Source organism: Phasianus colchicus, chromosome 14, assembly GCF_987193195.1.
Source record: "Phasianus colchicus chromosome 14, bPhaCol1.hap1.1, whole genome shotgun sequence".
NCBI lineage: Eukaryota > Metazoa > Chordata > Aves > Galliformes > Phasianidae > Phasianus > Phasianus colchicus.
Window position 1 is genome coordinate 4937372 of NC_143449.1, and position 14550 is coordinate 4951921.

Genomic DNA, 14550 nt, shown 5'->3' on the forward strand with positions numbered 1-14550 from the left:
TAATGCCTCCTATTTATTTCCATGGAAACTACAACAAAGAGCACAATGACACTATTTGATAGAGTAAATTCTCACCTACAAGACACTCTTTTCCAACACAGTCACTACCATTAGCTATGCATTCTCACCAGGGATGAACAGGAACCCGAATGCAGCACTTGCAACAGTCTGCACCAGTTGAGGTGTGCCACTGTCACCCGTGCTAAAACACACCACCCAGCGCTCACTGTGCTCACATCCACTGTTTGGTCTCCGGAAATATTTGGCAAGTGTTGATGAATGTCAATAAGTGTCATTCTTTCTGCAGGAAGGAATTCAATGACATCCCTTTGCTTCATCTTCACTTCCATGTCAGATGCCACCCTGTCAGACTGCTCTTCTGCTGCCGCCTGTCACACAGTCACACAATGTAACAGGATATTGGCGGGACAGTTTAGCCTCTACTGCTGTACCACCAACATCCACTTCTGACATCATGGACCAACATTCATAAAATAGGAGGCATTACTTTCGGAGCAAGCCTCACTCACCTTGCTAAGCACAGCACAAAAATACTAGGCAATTTTCTCTTATCCTGAAAGACAGCTCTTGATCCTGCTGATCTTTTGAAACTGGGAGCCTCCATAAGAAGGTTAAAAAGCATCAGTTCTTTTAGTAATAATAACCTGACCAGACAACATTGAAGGTTGCCCATAGCTGTGAATACATAGAGATACTGGATTGAACATTTGTTACTGTCTGTTGCAGTCACAATGCAGCTTCAATATTAAACTCATATTTACATACAATATTATAATTCCAGTCCCTGACAGGGTTACCTCCATTACTGTACCAGTTATGCAGCACAGTTCAGTAAATGGAACGGTCATGTCACACACACACTACTGCAATAAAAATCTGCTGCACTCCACTGTATAGTTTTGTTTTATCTACCCTCTTTCTACACGATTCCACTTTTATTTTATAATTATCTAAAAAACCCCAACGTTTTCACGCACTTGTTTTCAATAGCTGTCTAAGTACAACTCAACTGTTTTTTCAACCATTTTGTAGGACCACATTATGCCAACAAGCCAAGTAACTGCAAATGGCAGTCTCTTGTCAGCTTCAGGCTTATTCAGCATCACGGCCTCAGTGAGTGCATTTGTGCATTAGTTGCTTTTTCTCATCTGAGTTTTCTTGGTTTTTTCCATTTCTGAAACTACAAACAACAGAGAATGTCAGAAACATTCTGTGGATCCTCCCTTTAAAAACCGTATCAGGTATGTCAAATCCATCAAATCCATCCTGGACATTTTTCTGATTAGAGAATTCAGGCCACAGAAGAGCTTCCTCTGTGTGCTACTCAAAAGAATTACCTAAAATCTATATAGCACGAAGCACAAAGTATGCTGGCACTAGCTTCAGGCTAACGGTACTACTGAAAAATCATCAAATCAGGGCAAGCATGAAGAACAGCTCTGCTTTCCGAGGCTATGCACAGGGGAAGAAAGTCATAGCTGATGAGCTATCTCAGAAATGCCAGCAGCCAAATAACAACTGTTTCTGTAGATGAGGGCAGAGACACATCGGTACTACAAGCAGCTGAAGTACAATTACTTCTTCTCGTAATTTCCCACTTTTTATTAGCCAAGCTTTAAAGGACGCCAGTTTAGTACCCTGAATAGAGGCTCACAGTAAAAATGACATATGACAACAGAATTACACAGCATGCTCTGCTAAACTGAACCTGTTCTCATCTCAAGATGCAAAAGAATGAAGAAAGGGAAAAGATGATTATGATCTGCTGATTACTTTGGAGAAACACCAGAGCCTATTTAGTTTAGCTCATCTTCCGACTGCCTTATCCCCTTAGATTTTGGCAGAAATCAAACAAACACACAAACAAACAGAGCCTCTGACAATGCACACTGAGGGACTGAGGTTTCTGGCACAAGGAGACTGGCAATCCCAGCTGCCCTTTCTGAAAGAAGTGTCAGGGTCTTGAGAGAAGAAAAGCAGAGACAAACATACTGGGATGGTCTCACTGCTTTCTCTCAGAAAGGCAATCCATGCTGTGACATTTTCCTTACAGGACTGAGAAATCCCTTCTTGCTGAAAAGCAACAACATCCACTTGGTTCTTGCTATAAGGATTTGGAGGAGGGAGGGAAGTGAAACCACCTGAGAATTCATCCTGGACAGCATTTCAGAGGACTGCTCACGTTCCACTTACTAGATATTCTTATTAGACAATGTTAAACACTTCTAATCTTTTAGAATAAAAAATGTTTTATTCTTGGAAATTGTGTGAAAAACCCCCACTGACTGTCACTGAGACCTGAACGCCTTTATCTTTGAAAATTTTCTATCTCACATTCGTCTCCCTGAGACTTTAAAGGTGCTTTTGAGAAAAGGAGCATTACCTTACAGTAAGTCTCTCACATCTGTGTGAGTTTTAACTACCTTAAAACAGCTTTGGAGATTAAAGACTAAAATGAAACTCCCTAACTATAGAGAGGGAAACTTCACAAACCTTCCTCACAGATCTCTCCTTTGTACCCAGGGACACAGATGCAGACTCCCATGATACAGGTGCCGTGGCCAAAGCAGGTCGGGTCGATACACTGTTCTTCAGGAACATCACACTCTGGTCCTTTCCACCCATTTCGACACACACAGTGACCTTTCTCATATTCTCCATTTCCACTACAGAGCACCGGGCAGGAATCTGAAGAAAGCAGATTGGCCTTTTTAATATATTCACAATCTTACATAGATGAACATTTATTGCATTTATCATTCTGTATAATCTCTTTTCCACTCCTGCTCTCCCAGTCCTTCACTTGATTTGAGGACTGTGACATCGAAGCAGTGCAGCAGCGATCCAGGCACCCTGGTGTCCTCAGCCTGCTTCACTACCATGCCTTAATTTTGACTTGAAATGGACATCATGGAAGGTAAAAATCCCTCCCGTTGGTGGGTCTCTGCAGAAACTTTGCACAGTGATGCCTGCTTATCATTTTTTTTTAACACCGTGAAGCAAGACAGTGCCTTATTCTTTCTTCTAAGCGAACCTCTTACTACGAAAGTTTTTAGCCATTGCTGATCTACATGTAAACCAGTGATATGGAAACTAAGTTTTACAATCCACTATCAATTTCTGACCCAATGAATCTCATACCACATAAAGTCAATCTAAAATTTGAGGAAATGCAGGAAAAACATGAGAACCTCCAGACAGAATAGATGATGGACAATACAGAAATAAGATCACATGATGTCTTTAGCAAGTTTTTGCTCCATGTGCTGAAAAATCTCTACATCGGTTTAGGATTTCTTTTCCATACCTATTCAAGTTAAGATCACAGAAGGATTTGACTGACATGTGAGATTTCCTCTGAAGTAAAAAAGTCACTTTTAAATAACTGTAAACACTATGTTCAACTGATGCTCTTAATTAAAAAAAAATAAAAAATGACAAAATGGATGCAAAGAGCGATGGAGGAATCTGCTGTCTCTGAAAGTCATGGCAAGAGAAGCTGTTGAGGCATCTGAGCTAAAGTACAGCATAAAAAACTTTCTATGCCTGTGCTTGTGTTGCATTTGCCATCTGTCTGAAGAAAGGAATCAAATCTCATTTAATGACTTTGAATCTTTGTAAGCTCAGCCATAATCACGATTCCTGTCCTGCACTGCAGGTTGGCTGCTGGTATGAGATTACCTTTTGCACAATCAGGCCCAAGGAATCCTGGGAAACAGTGGCAGTGCCCCGAGATACATTCTCCATTCCCATTGCAATTAGTAGAGCAGTCATCCAGGACTTCTATTTATTCAGATTGGCATGCAGAAAGGAAAACACAAATTAGTTGAATGTGAAAAGCATGGCATCTTCACCCCACTCTGTGGGACACATCTCAACATACAAATAGGTGAGGAAGCAGTAAAAAGCCCATTTCTATTCATAGGAAGAATAAAACAAAATTCCTGTTCAAGCAGCTTACAAATATTAGATTTTGTCTTGACAGCTTTGAGATAATAAGTGCATCATTCATATTACACCAGAAAGCTTTTAAAGTAAGTGTTCATGTAAAATTTACCACCATTAAAAGCACTGCAAGAACCAACGTATTTGTGGAGAAATGTTCACCTTAAACACTTTCTTTTACTGTTGAAGTAATTTGTTGGAAACTTGTCTATAGAATGTATCATCTACTATGGCGCTCATTCGAAGCATGTGAATTGCATTCTTTGGGGGAAGGCAGGGTTTTCACTTTTATACAAGATGAAAAAACATCTTTCATAAAGCGATAAAACTCAAGGCCTTTATAGGCCTAACAAGAAGATTTGAAGAAAAAAATCCACCTTTAGGTCTAATCTCAAACTACTGCATGCTTCATCATACAGCTTTGGATAGGAAACCACTTAACCTCACACGTCTTGGGGCAGGCTTATGCCTGTACATTTGTTAGCTGTCCTTAATCTACACATGTATTTCCTACAGGATTTCAGTGGATTCAATGACTTAGATGCATTTTATGTGAAAAATGTGAAACAAATGTAAAGCTAAGATGCTTCCAAGAAGGGTTATAAACATATGCTACTATTAATATGAATAACTGAAGTAAGTTTATTTTGATCTTATTTATGGACACTTGGGCAGACAAGAATTGGTTCCTCTGGAAATCTTGTACTGATACTGAAAAACATTAATTTCCTTCCAGGTTATCACTTCATACCAAAAAACAGGCATTTGCTATGTAACCGCTCATCAGATACGCACAACCTAGACACAGATATCTGTTTCAAGGTCAAGAAATCAGCTTTTGTTTTTTTTTTTCCCTCCAGAAACAAGTTTTTTTTTTTTTTTTTGCAGACATACAGCTTATTATTAATTTTTACATATTACTGTTCATTATCAACTCTGCTCCTTGCCTATTGAGAAGACAGAATCCCTAGAATCACATGACGAAGGATCCCTACACTGACTTGAAATGAAGAGTTGGCTGTTCGAACACTTAATTCCCTGGGACACAACGTCCAGTTTGGGCTGGCCTTTATTCAGTCTATGGAAGTACTGGAGGCATGACAGATTTTGCAAGCAAATTACACGCCGTCCCACTCCCCTCCGAGGGGAACTCGGAACAGAGCTTTAGCTAACGTGTCAGCAAAATCAATTTTGTACAACACTGACATCCAGCAACTGAAAAGACTTCCTAATGGATGCTCAAGAGGAGGCCAAGAGTGCCTCGTGCAGCCAGCAGTGACATACAGCAGAGATGCGTGCCAGCTCTCACCCCATACTGACTGTTTCAGACTGCAGTCCTGCTTGATTCCTTCGTTGGTAGAGTGGTAAAATACGACTCTAGCCGCAGACACTCCCCAATGTCCGTGGTAAGGAGCACGGCTCAAGGATCAGAAGATGATTAGATTTTTTTTTGTGACTCCCTCTTCTCCACCCTCCGCTCCCCCACCAAAAAAAAACCACAACACAACAACCAAGAACCACCGTGCAAACAAAAATATAAGAAGATATGCAGGCTATGAAACCACAATAGCTAGCAGTACTTTCAAATCCATCAGCAGTAGATTCTTGCAGCATGAAGCCTCATTTCCCCCCAAGTCCTTTCTGCCCAATTTCTTCTCTCAGCCATTTCTCAGGTTAGTGGACTCCTGTCCTCCCCAAGGCCCTCACTGTTCCCCTCCATAAGATCCAGCCTGTCCTGCTTACTGGCCAGAGAAGGGATAAGCACCTTCCTCCTCACCAAATTTAATGGGAAATGAATTGCAGTATTCAATTGCATCTACCCTTATTTTATTTTTTTGTGATTATATGCTAGATAATGATGAAATACTGTTTAGACTCCCCTGTATAAACACTGCTGTGTTACAGTAGAAATAAACAAGGGGGCAGACATTTGGATTCTGATCTGGACTGGAGTTTGGCCAGGTTTTATGCTCCTCATAGAGCATCTGTGAGCATGCTTCATAAATTGCTTGAGAATTATTTTCTCACATAACACTGAACAATGGTATTTCTCCCACCAGTAAAAGATTCACGCTTCTCCACAAAGCAAGTATGAACTTTTAAACATAAAAAACTCATTGCATTTCTATCTCAGTTTTAAAATAATTTTCCTGTAAGTCCTTCACCAATCTTGGTATTTGAATCATACTGTCCTGCTCCACAAGGTGTTTACCATCAAGTAAAAATAGCATCCAATTGTTCTGAAGAGCAGATGGCATGTCCATTACTAGTAAAGACATCTTGCTAAACATATGGCAGAACAGGTTAACTAAAGGGCAAAGTGGTTAAAGTCTTGCAGCAAACCAAGGCACTCATAAATACAACACCTCACCTGAAATGAAATTCCAAACAAACCCTATGTACGAGCACTGCTCTGCAACAACACCTAGAGTTGCAAACATTTGTCCACCTTTATTAAGGAGGCAACAGGGATTTCATATCCCACCAGCACAGTGTCTCCTCTATTTGCCTTTGAGTTCCAAAGAAAATGGCGCAGTCGAGTGATTGTATAAAACAACAGCAAACACCCATCAAAAAACAGCAATCAAATCCACAAAAGCATCCTTTTAGATTTTCTGATTAAAATACTGAAAACACAAACATATAAGGCATGGATAATTTCTGTAGGATTTATGGTTCCTGTGTAAATAGATAGGGCAGACATACTCTCTTTCTGCTTTGAGCAAGATAACACCAGAAATTACTCAGCTATTTAAGCTATCACATAAAAGTTTTAAAACACATGACAACTTCACACATAATTAATTTAACACCCATCTTTAATACACAAATGTTTCTATTTGCCTAATATCAGCATAAATATGAAGTTACTCCACTGAGGTTAATTAAACAGAACTGAAATAAAACATTTTTAAGAGAATATTTAAGAGAAGCTGGGATCAACGCTCTATTTTCAAATGCAGCTTTCCAGTGCAGTAATCACTGGAGCAATTTTACTGTAATTGTTCTTACCGATTGCCGTGGTCAGCACAAACACTTGCTCCACTTTCTTTCCATCATTGTAAAATGCCATATGCCAAGCACCTTGATCCATGTACTCGATGAAGCCTGTCTCTTGCAGTGAAGTTAAGATCAGATTCCTGGGAGCTTGTTGAGGCTCCTCTGAGTTTTTTGGTTCCTGCTTAATTAACTGCTTTCCGTCCATCAATTTTACAAAATCAAACTGAAATAATAATGAGCAACAATTAACCACCTAGTAAATTTTTATGGAATCTGCTCTCCGTGTCTCATTCAAACAGCAACAAGCAGCTGAAATCTCGAGAGGAATGGCCTGTTTGACTAAGTGTTTGTCAGTGTGGACAGTAGTTGCATAACCTGGTCTGTTTAGCATCAGTTCTTCATTTCAGATATGAAGTATTATGGCAGGTCAGAAATTTGGCACCAAAGCTTGCTGCCTGCTATGGCAGAGTAAATTCAGACTTGCTGCACTAAATGTAGCAAACTAACTTCAACATTACATCTCCTTCACGGGAATAATTCCAAAATTCCTAAGCTATAATGCTTAGGCATCTCAAATGCAAAAAACAGATAAAATGTGCTATTCTTCTATACAAAATTTTAAAATATCTCTTCCTATGTATCAATATCAAAAGCTATTTCTACTTTTTATTTATAATTAATTTAATTCATGCCAATTATTGACTATTTTGTGACATGGAAACAATATTTAATTGAGTTGATTCCAACAGCTGATTTTCAGTAAAGTTCAAGTTCAGCTCAACTGAAGGCCCACCTTCAATTAAAGCCAATGATAGCTAAAATCTCTCCTTTCTAAGGTCAAACCTTTTGTAAATTGCTTTTGAGGTTAGACTAAACGATCTCCACAGAATCACAGAACTGCCCTCTGAAGATCCCTCAGTCCAACCCGCCCTGCTAAAGCAGCTCCCTACAGCAGGTGGCACAGAAAAGTGTCCAGGCAGTTGAGGCATCTCCGAAGAAGGAGACTCCACCACCTCTCTGGGCAGCCCATTCCAGTGCTCTGTCACCCTTACAGTAATGACATTCTTCCTCATGTTCTTGCCGAACTTCCTGTGTTCCAGATTTTGTCGACTGCTCCTTGTTCTGTCATTTCCAAACAATCCTTCTGTGATTCCTGCATCTAAGTTTATCACATACGGTGTAATCCTGCTATCAGACAGCAGAAAAGCCTATTATCATCCATTGAAATGAGAGCTTCATATGCCAAATGCATTAAGGAAAAAAAAACCTAGTTGAATGTAACCAGCAATATTGCACATTCTTTTTGCTGAGATAGCCTTTCTCCTGCAAATCCACAGTAGAAAATGCTTAAAAATAATAGTTGTATCAGAAACTAGAATTATAAACAGCATTTTTTCTTCCCTCTATTTACACTGCCTGTAGTCTGTTTGCTTTGATGAATACCTAGAAAGACTAAAGCATTTTCAGATGAACACTACCCTAAGAAAAGGTGCTGGATCTACATGCTGTGCACCTGTCCAGACTCCCACAGTCATCTGGCAGTGGTCAGAATTGTTGACCTTTGTGATACAACGCTGTCTCTCATTTGAGTGGGTGTGTTTTCAGGGTTCAGCCAGACCTCAGTGAAAGAATGGGATGAACAAAATGCTTTGTGTGGTTATGGTCAGTTCCTTCCTTCCTCCCTGCTTTGCAAGTGCATTGAGAACACCAGCAACCATTGCTCTTTGAAACTGTAATGCACGATACCATGACTTGTAATTACCTGAGTGTGAGTAGGTGGAATGTTTCTTCTGCCATAAATTCCCAGCAGAGAATCCTTTGCCAGTGAAATGTTAAATTTCAGGTACACGGGGTGATGGATGGTGATCTGAAAGCGCCAGAATAAGCCGGGTGGGATTGTTTGCATAACTTGTGCTCCAATCTCAACTTCTCCTGTGTCTATGGCCCGTCCCTTCTGAAACACTGATTTTCCAGAAACAAAGAAAGCAATCAGTTACATATTCATAAAGGGAGAAGATACCACATCAGATAGAAGAAATAACATCTACACTTTGAAATCACTGTATTTCTCATTCAGCTAGATGAAAAATAGAGATAAACTTGTGTGCAGCATTTACCACGATGGGAGTCACAGCATGTTTTTACCTAGGAAATCTTGGAACACTTTACTGACTACAAAAAGGTCCCGGTGCTGCTGCAGGAACCACGGCCTTTGCGTCTGTCTATCAGCTGTGCAAACAGAACCCATTTGACAGAGCGTGGAGAGCACGCAGCAGGACAGCTTCCTCTGGCACGGCGCTCCAGCTCCTGCCGGGTGGGCATTGCATAAGCTGCACAAATGGACACCGGCGAACAGAGAAAAGCCATCAAACTGCTAGGTCAGAGCCCAAGCCCGGATTTCTGTAAAGCACCATTCCTAACAATTGCATTATGGTAGTGATAATCTAGTCCTAGAGAAATAAGGAACATCTGTTTTTGCTTGGACTTTCTGCACAAAAGCATAGCAGGGGCATAAGGACGGGGATAGGCAATTGAAAGAGAAAACTGGCATCATTTTGTAGAGCCTAACAATAAATCTGCAGACATCTACAGTATGTAACTTCACACATGGGTATGAGAAAGCTGAAATAGAAAGGGAAATGAAATGTGTAAAGAAGCCATTGCCAAACTAAAACAGAGCTGGCTTGCTTTGCTGGTGTGTATCATCATCTTTGTCTATTTTAGTGCCTGCCTGTGATTAGCATCCTGACACGCTGCAAGCTACACCACTCCTGCTAACATCTGAGCTAACTCCTGTTAACATCTGAGCTAACTCCACCGTAAGTTTTGCAAAACTCTAAAGCTAATTCGTAAGCTTTCTCTCAAGTAGAAAAAAAAAGGACAGCATGCTACAATGGAGAATGAACCAAGAGATCAAATTCAGCAACCATATCTATTTCTGTGTCATTTCATTCCAACATCATGGTGAAGGATAAAGAGAAGCAATCAATGTGACTGGAGCTTCACTTTTTACAGTAATGCACAGAAATACAGAATGCAACATAATGTACGTGAAATGATATAAATTGTCCTTGGAAATGAACACAGCAGTGAAGCCAGTGAAGCTAGGGGCAGATTTTTCCTAAACATATTAATAACAAAGATCCTCGGTGGGATCTTTCACTGGATTTAACTCGTGTAGGAAGTACTTAGCATGCTTAATGAATAGAGATTTAATTTACAAGGCAGGAGCAATCCTCAGGGTACTGGATCTTCCAGTTTATGGCTGCTTTGTGTCACCGGAAACAAAAGCACAGCAAGAACGAGGAGCTGACTTTTAACACCTTACTATATAAAAGCATGAATTTTTGGAGCACAGAAATTTTTCTCTAATACTATAAAAATACACCTGATCCTTAATTAACAAGCTAAAAAATTCCCAAATCCCTGCTTTAGCAATGTTCAAGGTGAGAATTTTTTTTTTTTCAACCTCCTTAGTGAAAAAGGTCTTGTATGTTGAGTTTTGAGAGGAGATTTAGATGTCTAGTGTAGCTGGGCAAAGAAAGCGAGTCCCTCCCACTCCAGCCCATACATTAGATCCCACTCAGCTGATGTAAATTTAAAAACCTTTTCCCCCATTTCCAGTACTCCAGAGATATTAAATCTTAATGATTCTTTGCAAGCAATTACCCTGGGTTAAGTAAAACACTAAGGAACTTCTTGGTGATATTGACACATGGTAATTAATGTGATTCAATTACAAGATGGTGGAGCACTAAGTAAAAAGTCAAGGATACAGTATCATTTTTGAAGTTAATGGCATTATTGGTCCATGTTCAAGGTCTTTTAAAATACAGTAACTGCTTTTGAGTTTGTTGAAGTGAGGTGGCCTGCTTCGTTGTTGAAAATGAAACGTGAAAGGCCTTTACTTAGGGGACAGGCATTCTTTGAGAAAGTATTTTCACTAATTGGTGTTATCAAATTATGCTGAATAGCAGTGAGTGTTGCTAGGCTCAAAGCAACACTTCTCTGAGAAGTCTTTCCATGTTCAGATGAAAACATTGTTTCAGTAACAATTTCACACAATTAAAAAAAAAACCCCACACATGCACTTGGATTTACTGTTATTTCTATGAAAGAAGTGCGTGCTGTTGTTGACAATGCTAAAATGAAAAAATCCACGTTATCTTCCACCTACTGAAAGCAGCACCGGCAGCACCCCTACCTTTCCAACACTTTTTTTTTCAGATAACACAGCATGAGAAGGCGACTGTAAGCCCCACATCTGAAGCGCATTTTCATATTCACTGAGCCACTGTGCTCTCCTCTATTGAAAAAATAATTTAGTTCTGTTTCTGTGCTTAACTGAATGAAGCAGGTATTTGGCCAAACAAATAAGGCAATGAAGATATGCTATTCACAGACTATCCTCAAATGCTTTCTTACACTTTCTTGTAAAGTTGTAGGTAAGCTTTTAAAATTACAGTGTTGCAATACAATCTCTGCACTTGTTCTGAAAGCTTCTTTCTCATACCATTTTCCCCATGACAAAATATCATTTAATTACCTACGTTCAATTCCTAGTACTGCTCCCAGTCTTACAAACTGGTACTAATTCTTCCCCATTCTTTCTAAGCACACTTTTCTCTACAATTCTAAAACAGAAGATAGACTCCTAATCACAGGTTTCTTTTGGCTTCAAGAAAGTAAAACTCTGAACAGCATGGTGCCAATTATCTTCACAAGAAAGAACCCATATGCTGATTATTACTGATCCTGAAACAATCAATCTCCTTGTACTCTCCTGGTAAATATCAGCATCAATAGGACGCCTGAGATTTTAATCACATTGCTACATATTAAAATGTTAACTCATAGCCATAGGGTCACTGTGTTATAAAATGACTTCTTAAAGAAATCTGACTTGCTGGTTTGTAAATTTGATTTTCATTAGAAAATTAGCTAAAATATATGCTTTCAAGGTCTGGTACAGCATCTCGTGTTGTTGCGCAGAGTTGGGAAAATAGGAGGTCACAATATCTGATAATATTTATTTATGCTTGTAAAATCACATTACTGGCTTCAAGGCAAAGTATCAACTTTCTATGGTACACTGTTGAAGTGAGGGGAGTTCCACGTTTCCAGTCCTCCTTTCAAGACATCCATGTAGAGAATTTGGCACAAGTAGTGAGTATAAAATTACTGATACATATTAAAGATGATGGAAAGAGAGAAAGAGAGAAAGAGAGTAAGGGAGGGAGGAAGGGGCGAAGGGAGGAAGGAAACTATCAGAAATCAGACAGACATAAATTAGGCACATATCTATGCTTTGTACTGAGTCCATATGGCTATTCTTGTGCTTCCTCAAGTGTATAGCCTGGACTGTAGGTTGCCCAAGAGGTGGAAGACAACATGATGGACAACAGTCTACCTATGTTCAAGACTGACCCCATAAACTATCAGATAAACCCTTGGAGAAGTGTCTCTGGTGTTACAGCTTAGCGTTCTGGGAGAACTGTGACATTAGGATCACTTGAGACAAGGGATTGTTATTTATTTATTTAAACTACTACACTGTGTTCTCTATTGACTCATTTGAGTCTCTTCTCTATTATCAAATATCTAATTTCTAGGATCATGTTTTGATGTTTTTCCTATATCTTCTCCTCTGGAAGCCAAACACTTTGGATGGGTTTTTATTAAATCTGTAATATATTGGCAAAGTGATTTAATGCACTTTAGAAGAACTATTTGAGACATCTTAGACATTTTCCATGGTGCACTAGGAAAAATACAAAAGTGTATAGAACGTTTACTGTAATTCACTGTCAATCCATTCTAAGAGAAGAAATAATGGATAACAATATTATTGCATCTCATATATATTTCTGCTGCTCATTTATCTACCACAATCTCTATCCAGCTGTGCCACATTGATTTGTAAGACTACTGATGTGAGATGCAATCTTCCTTCTGGACAAAATGGTACAACCCTGTCCCACCTTGTCTCATATTTAGAATCATATATCTAACCTTGCAGACACAGAATCAAATCATTGCTCCGCTATAAATGCTGGAAATTCTGGAGATCTTCCATCATTGCAGAACTCTCAGTACAATTTTACTTTCCTTCTAACAACCAAAAGACTAGGGTTAACCTTCTATTTCTATTCATTTTTCTCTGATCTAATCCATCTGATTTAACAACTTTTTCTGAGTATTTTGAAAAGCAGTGAGAGCAATATCTGCTTCTTAGAGTCAGAAAGCATCATCTTACTGTATTATGTAGTGGTCAATGGAAAATATGGGTCAGGGTGTCTAGCTAATACTGGGGTAGGTGAGCTAACAACACTGAATTAGAGGACTTGAGAAAAAGGAATTATGCAACCTCTCAACAGCTCTGCTCTGTTTTACATTGCTGGCTGCACAGTCAACTCCTTTGCTTTGCCAGCTCTGGCACTTCTCTGCCCCTTCGGAACAGCTGGTTCAGCCTCTAAAATGACTATGCAAGACTATTCACCATACCACAAAAGCTATTTTGTGCCACCACAGTATGCTGAGGTGCTTCACTCATGCCCAAGACAATTATTGCAGTAGGCATGGGGCTGCAGAGAGCGGTGCTGTGGGTCCATCTCCCCGCTGCCAAATTGGCTCGGGCATTTTGTGAAACCCCAGGAGGTTCCTGCATGCTGATTCAGTATGACTGGTTAAGGCAGGATGTGACAGGATGCTGTATTTTAGTTTATGCCTTCAAGAACCGGATGCCTCTAAAAGCATTAGGATTCCTGCCCTTCTGCATATTCTGAACTGTCAGCACAAAGATTTTCACATGGCTAAGACTGGCTTCGGTCTGCAAGACATGGGCTCAGCAACAAGCCCTCAGCACAATGAGGGGATGTGGCAGATATACTCTCACCTCCCCTTTCTAATTACAGAAGCCAAGCCCTCTAACCTCTCACAAAAGAAAGGCAATTATTTTGCTATTTAACATTACCTCCTTAATGACTTGGGTCGGCTGCTAATTTCAGTGAGACTTCTGCTAAAGCAAACAATCAGGGTGTGGGATTCTGATATCTATTTTAAAATTGTTCCAGAGAAGCTAGAACCTGAATTCAAAACATTGCCAAATTGTAGAAAATATGGAATCTGAAGCATAGAAATATTTAAAAATTCCTCACCTGTCTGCACCTTCACACATACCTTTTTTTTCTGTTTTATCAGAAACTTTTCCTCCGATCGGTGAGTAAGTAGTATCTGTGGATTCTGCTCCCTTATTTCCTTTGCTAACTCCATTTTCATACAGCTGCCCTTCAACAGGCTGTAGCTGCCAGGTTAAACCAAACAAGTGTACTGCTGCAAAAAAAATGAAGACCAATTAATTGATGTCTAAGCTACAGCACCTTTAGTCACATAAAGAAAGAATGCTATGACCCAGTTTCTGCAAAGTCAAGTATTATTTAGTTTTGTTAGCAGTAAATCAGAATTTCGAGGGTTCTAATGAGCAATTTACTACTTTACCTTAAAACTCAATGTTTAATTAGTTTCCACACTTTCTTTTGGAGCTCAGCCAGGTCAAGGTGATGAAATTCTACAGCAATTAATGGA

At 39.6% G+C, this 14550-nt stretch overlaps 1 protein-coding gene across 2 annotated transcripts in view; it reads right to left on the bottom strand.

Moving 5' to 3' along the window:
- Positions 1 to 14550, bottom strand: part of TENM1 (teneurin transmembrane protein 1) — a 322708-nt gene that overhangs the window by 113490 nt on the left and 194668 nt on the right. For both annotated transcript variants that reach the window (XM_090150010.1, XM_031602762.2), the window contains exons 6-10: positions 14146 to 14298; positions 8729 to 8928; positions 6979 to 7189; positions 3703 to 3804; positions 2515 to 2709 (exon numbers count right to left, since the gene is read on the bottom strand). In XM_090150010.1, the coding sequence (XP_090006136.1) occupies positions 2515 to 2709; positions 3703 to 3804; positions 6979 to 7189; positions 8729 to 8928; positions 14146 to 14298 (861 nt within the window). The remainder of the gene's footprint in view (positions 1 to 2514; positions 2710 to 3702; positions 3805 to 6978; positions 7190 to 8728; positions 8929 to 14145; positions 14299 to 14550) is intronic.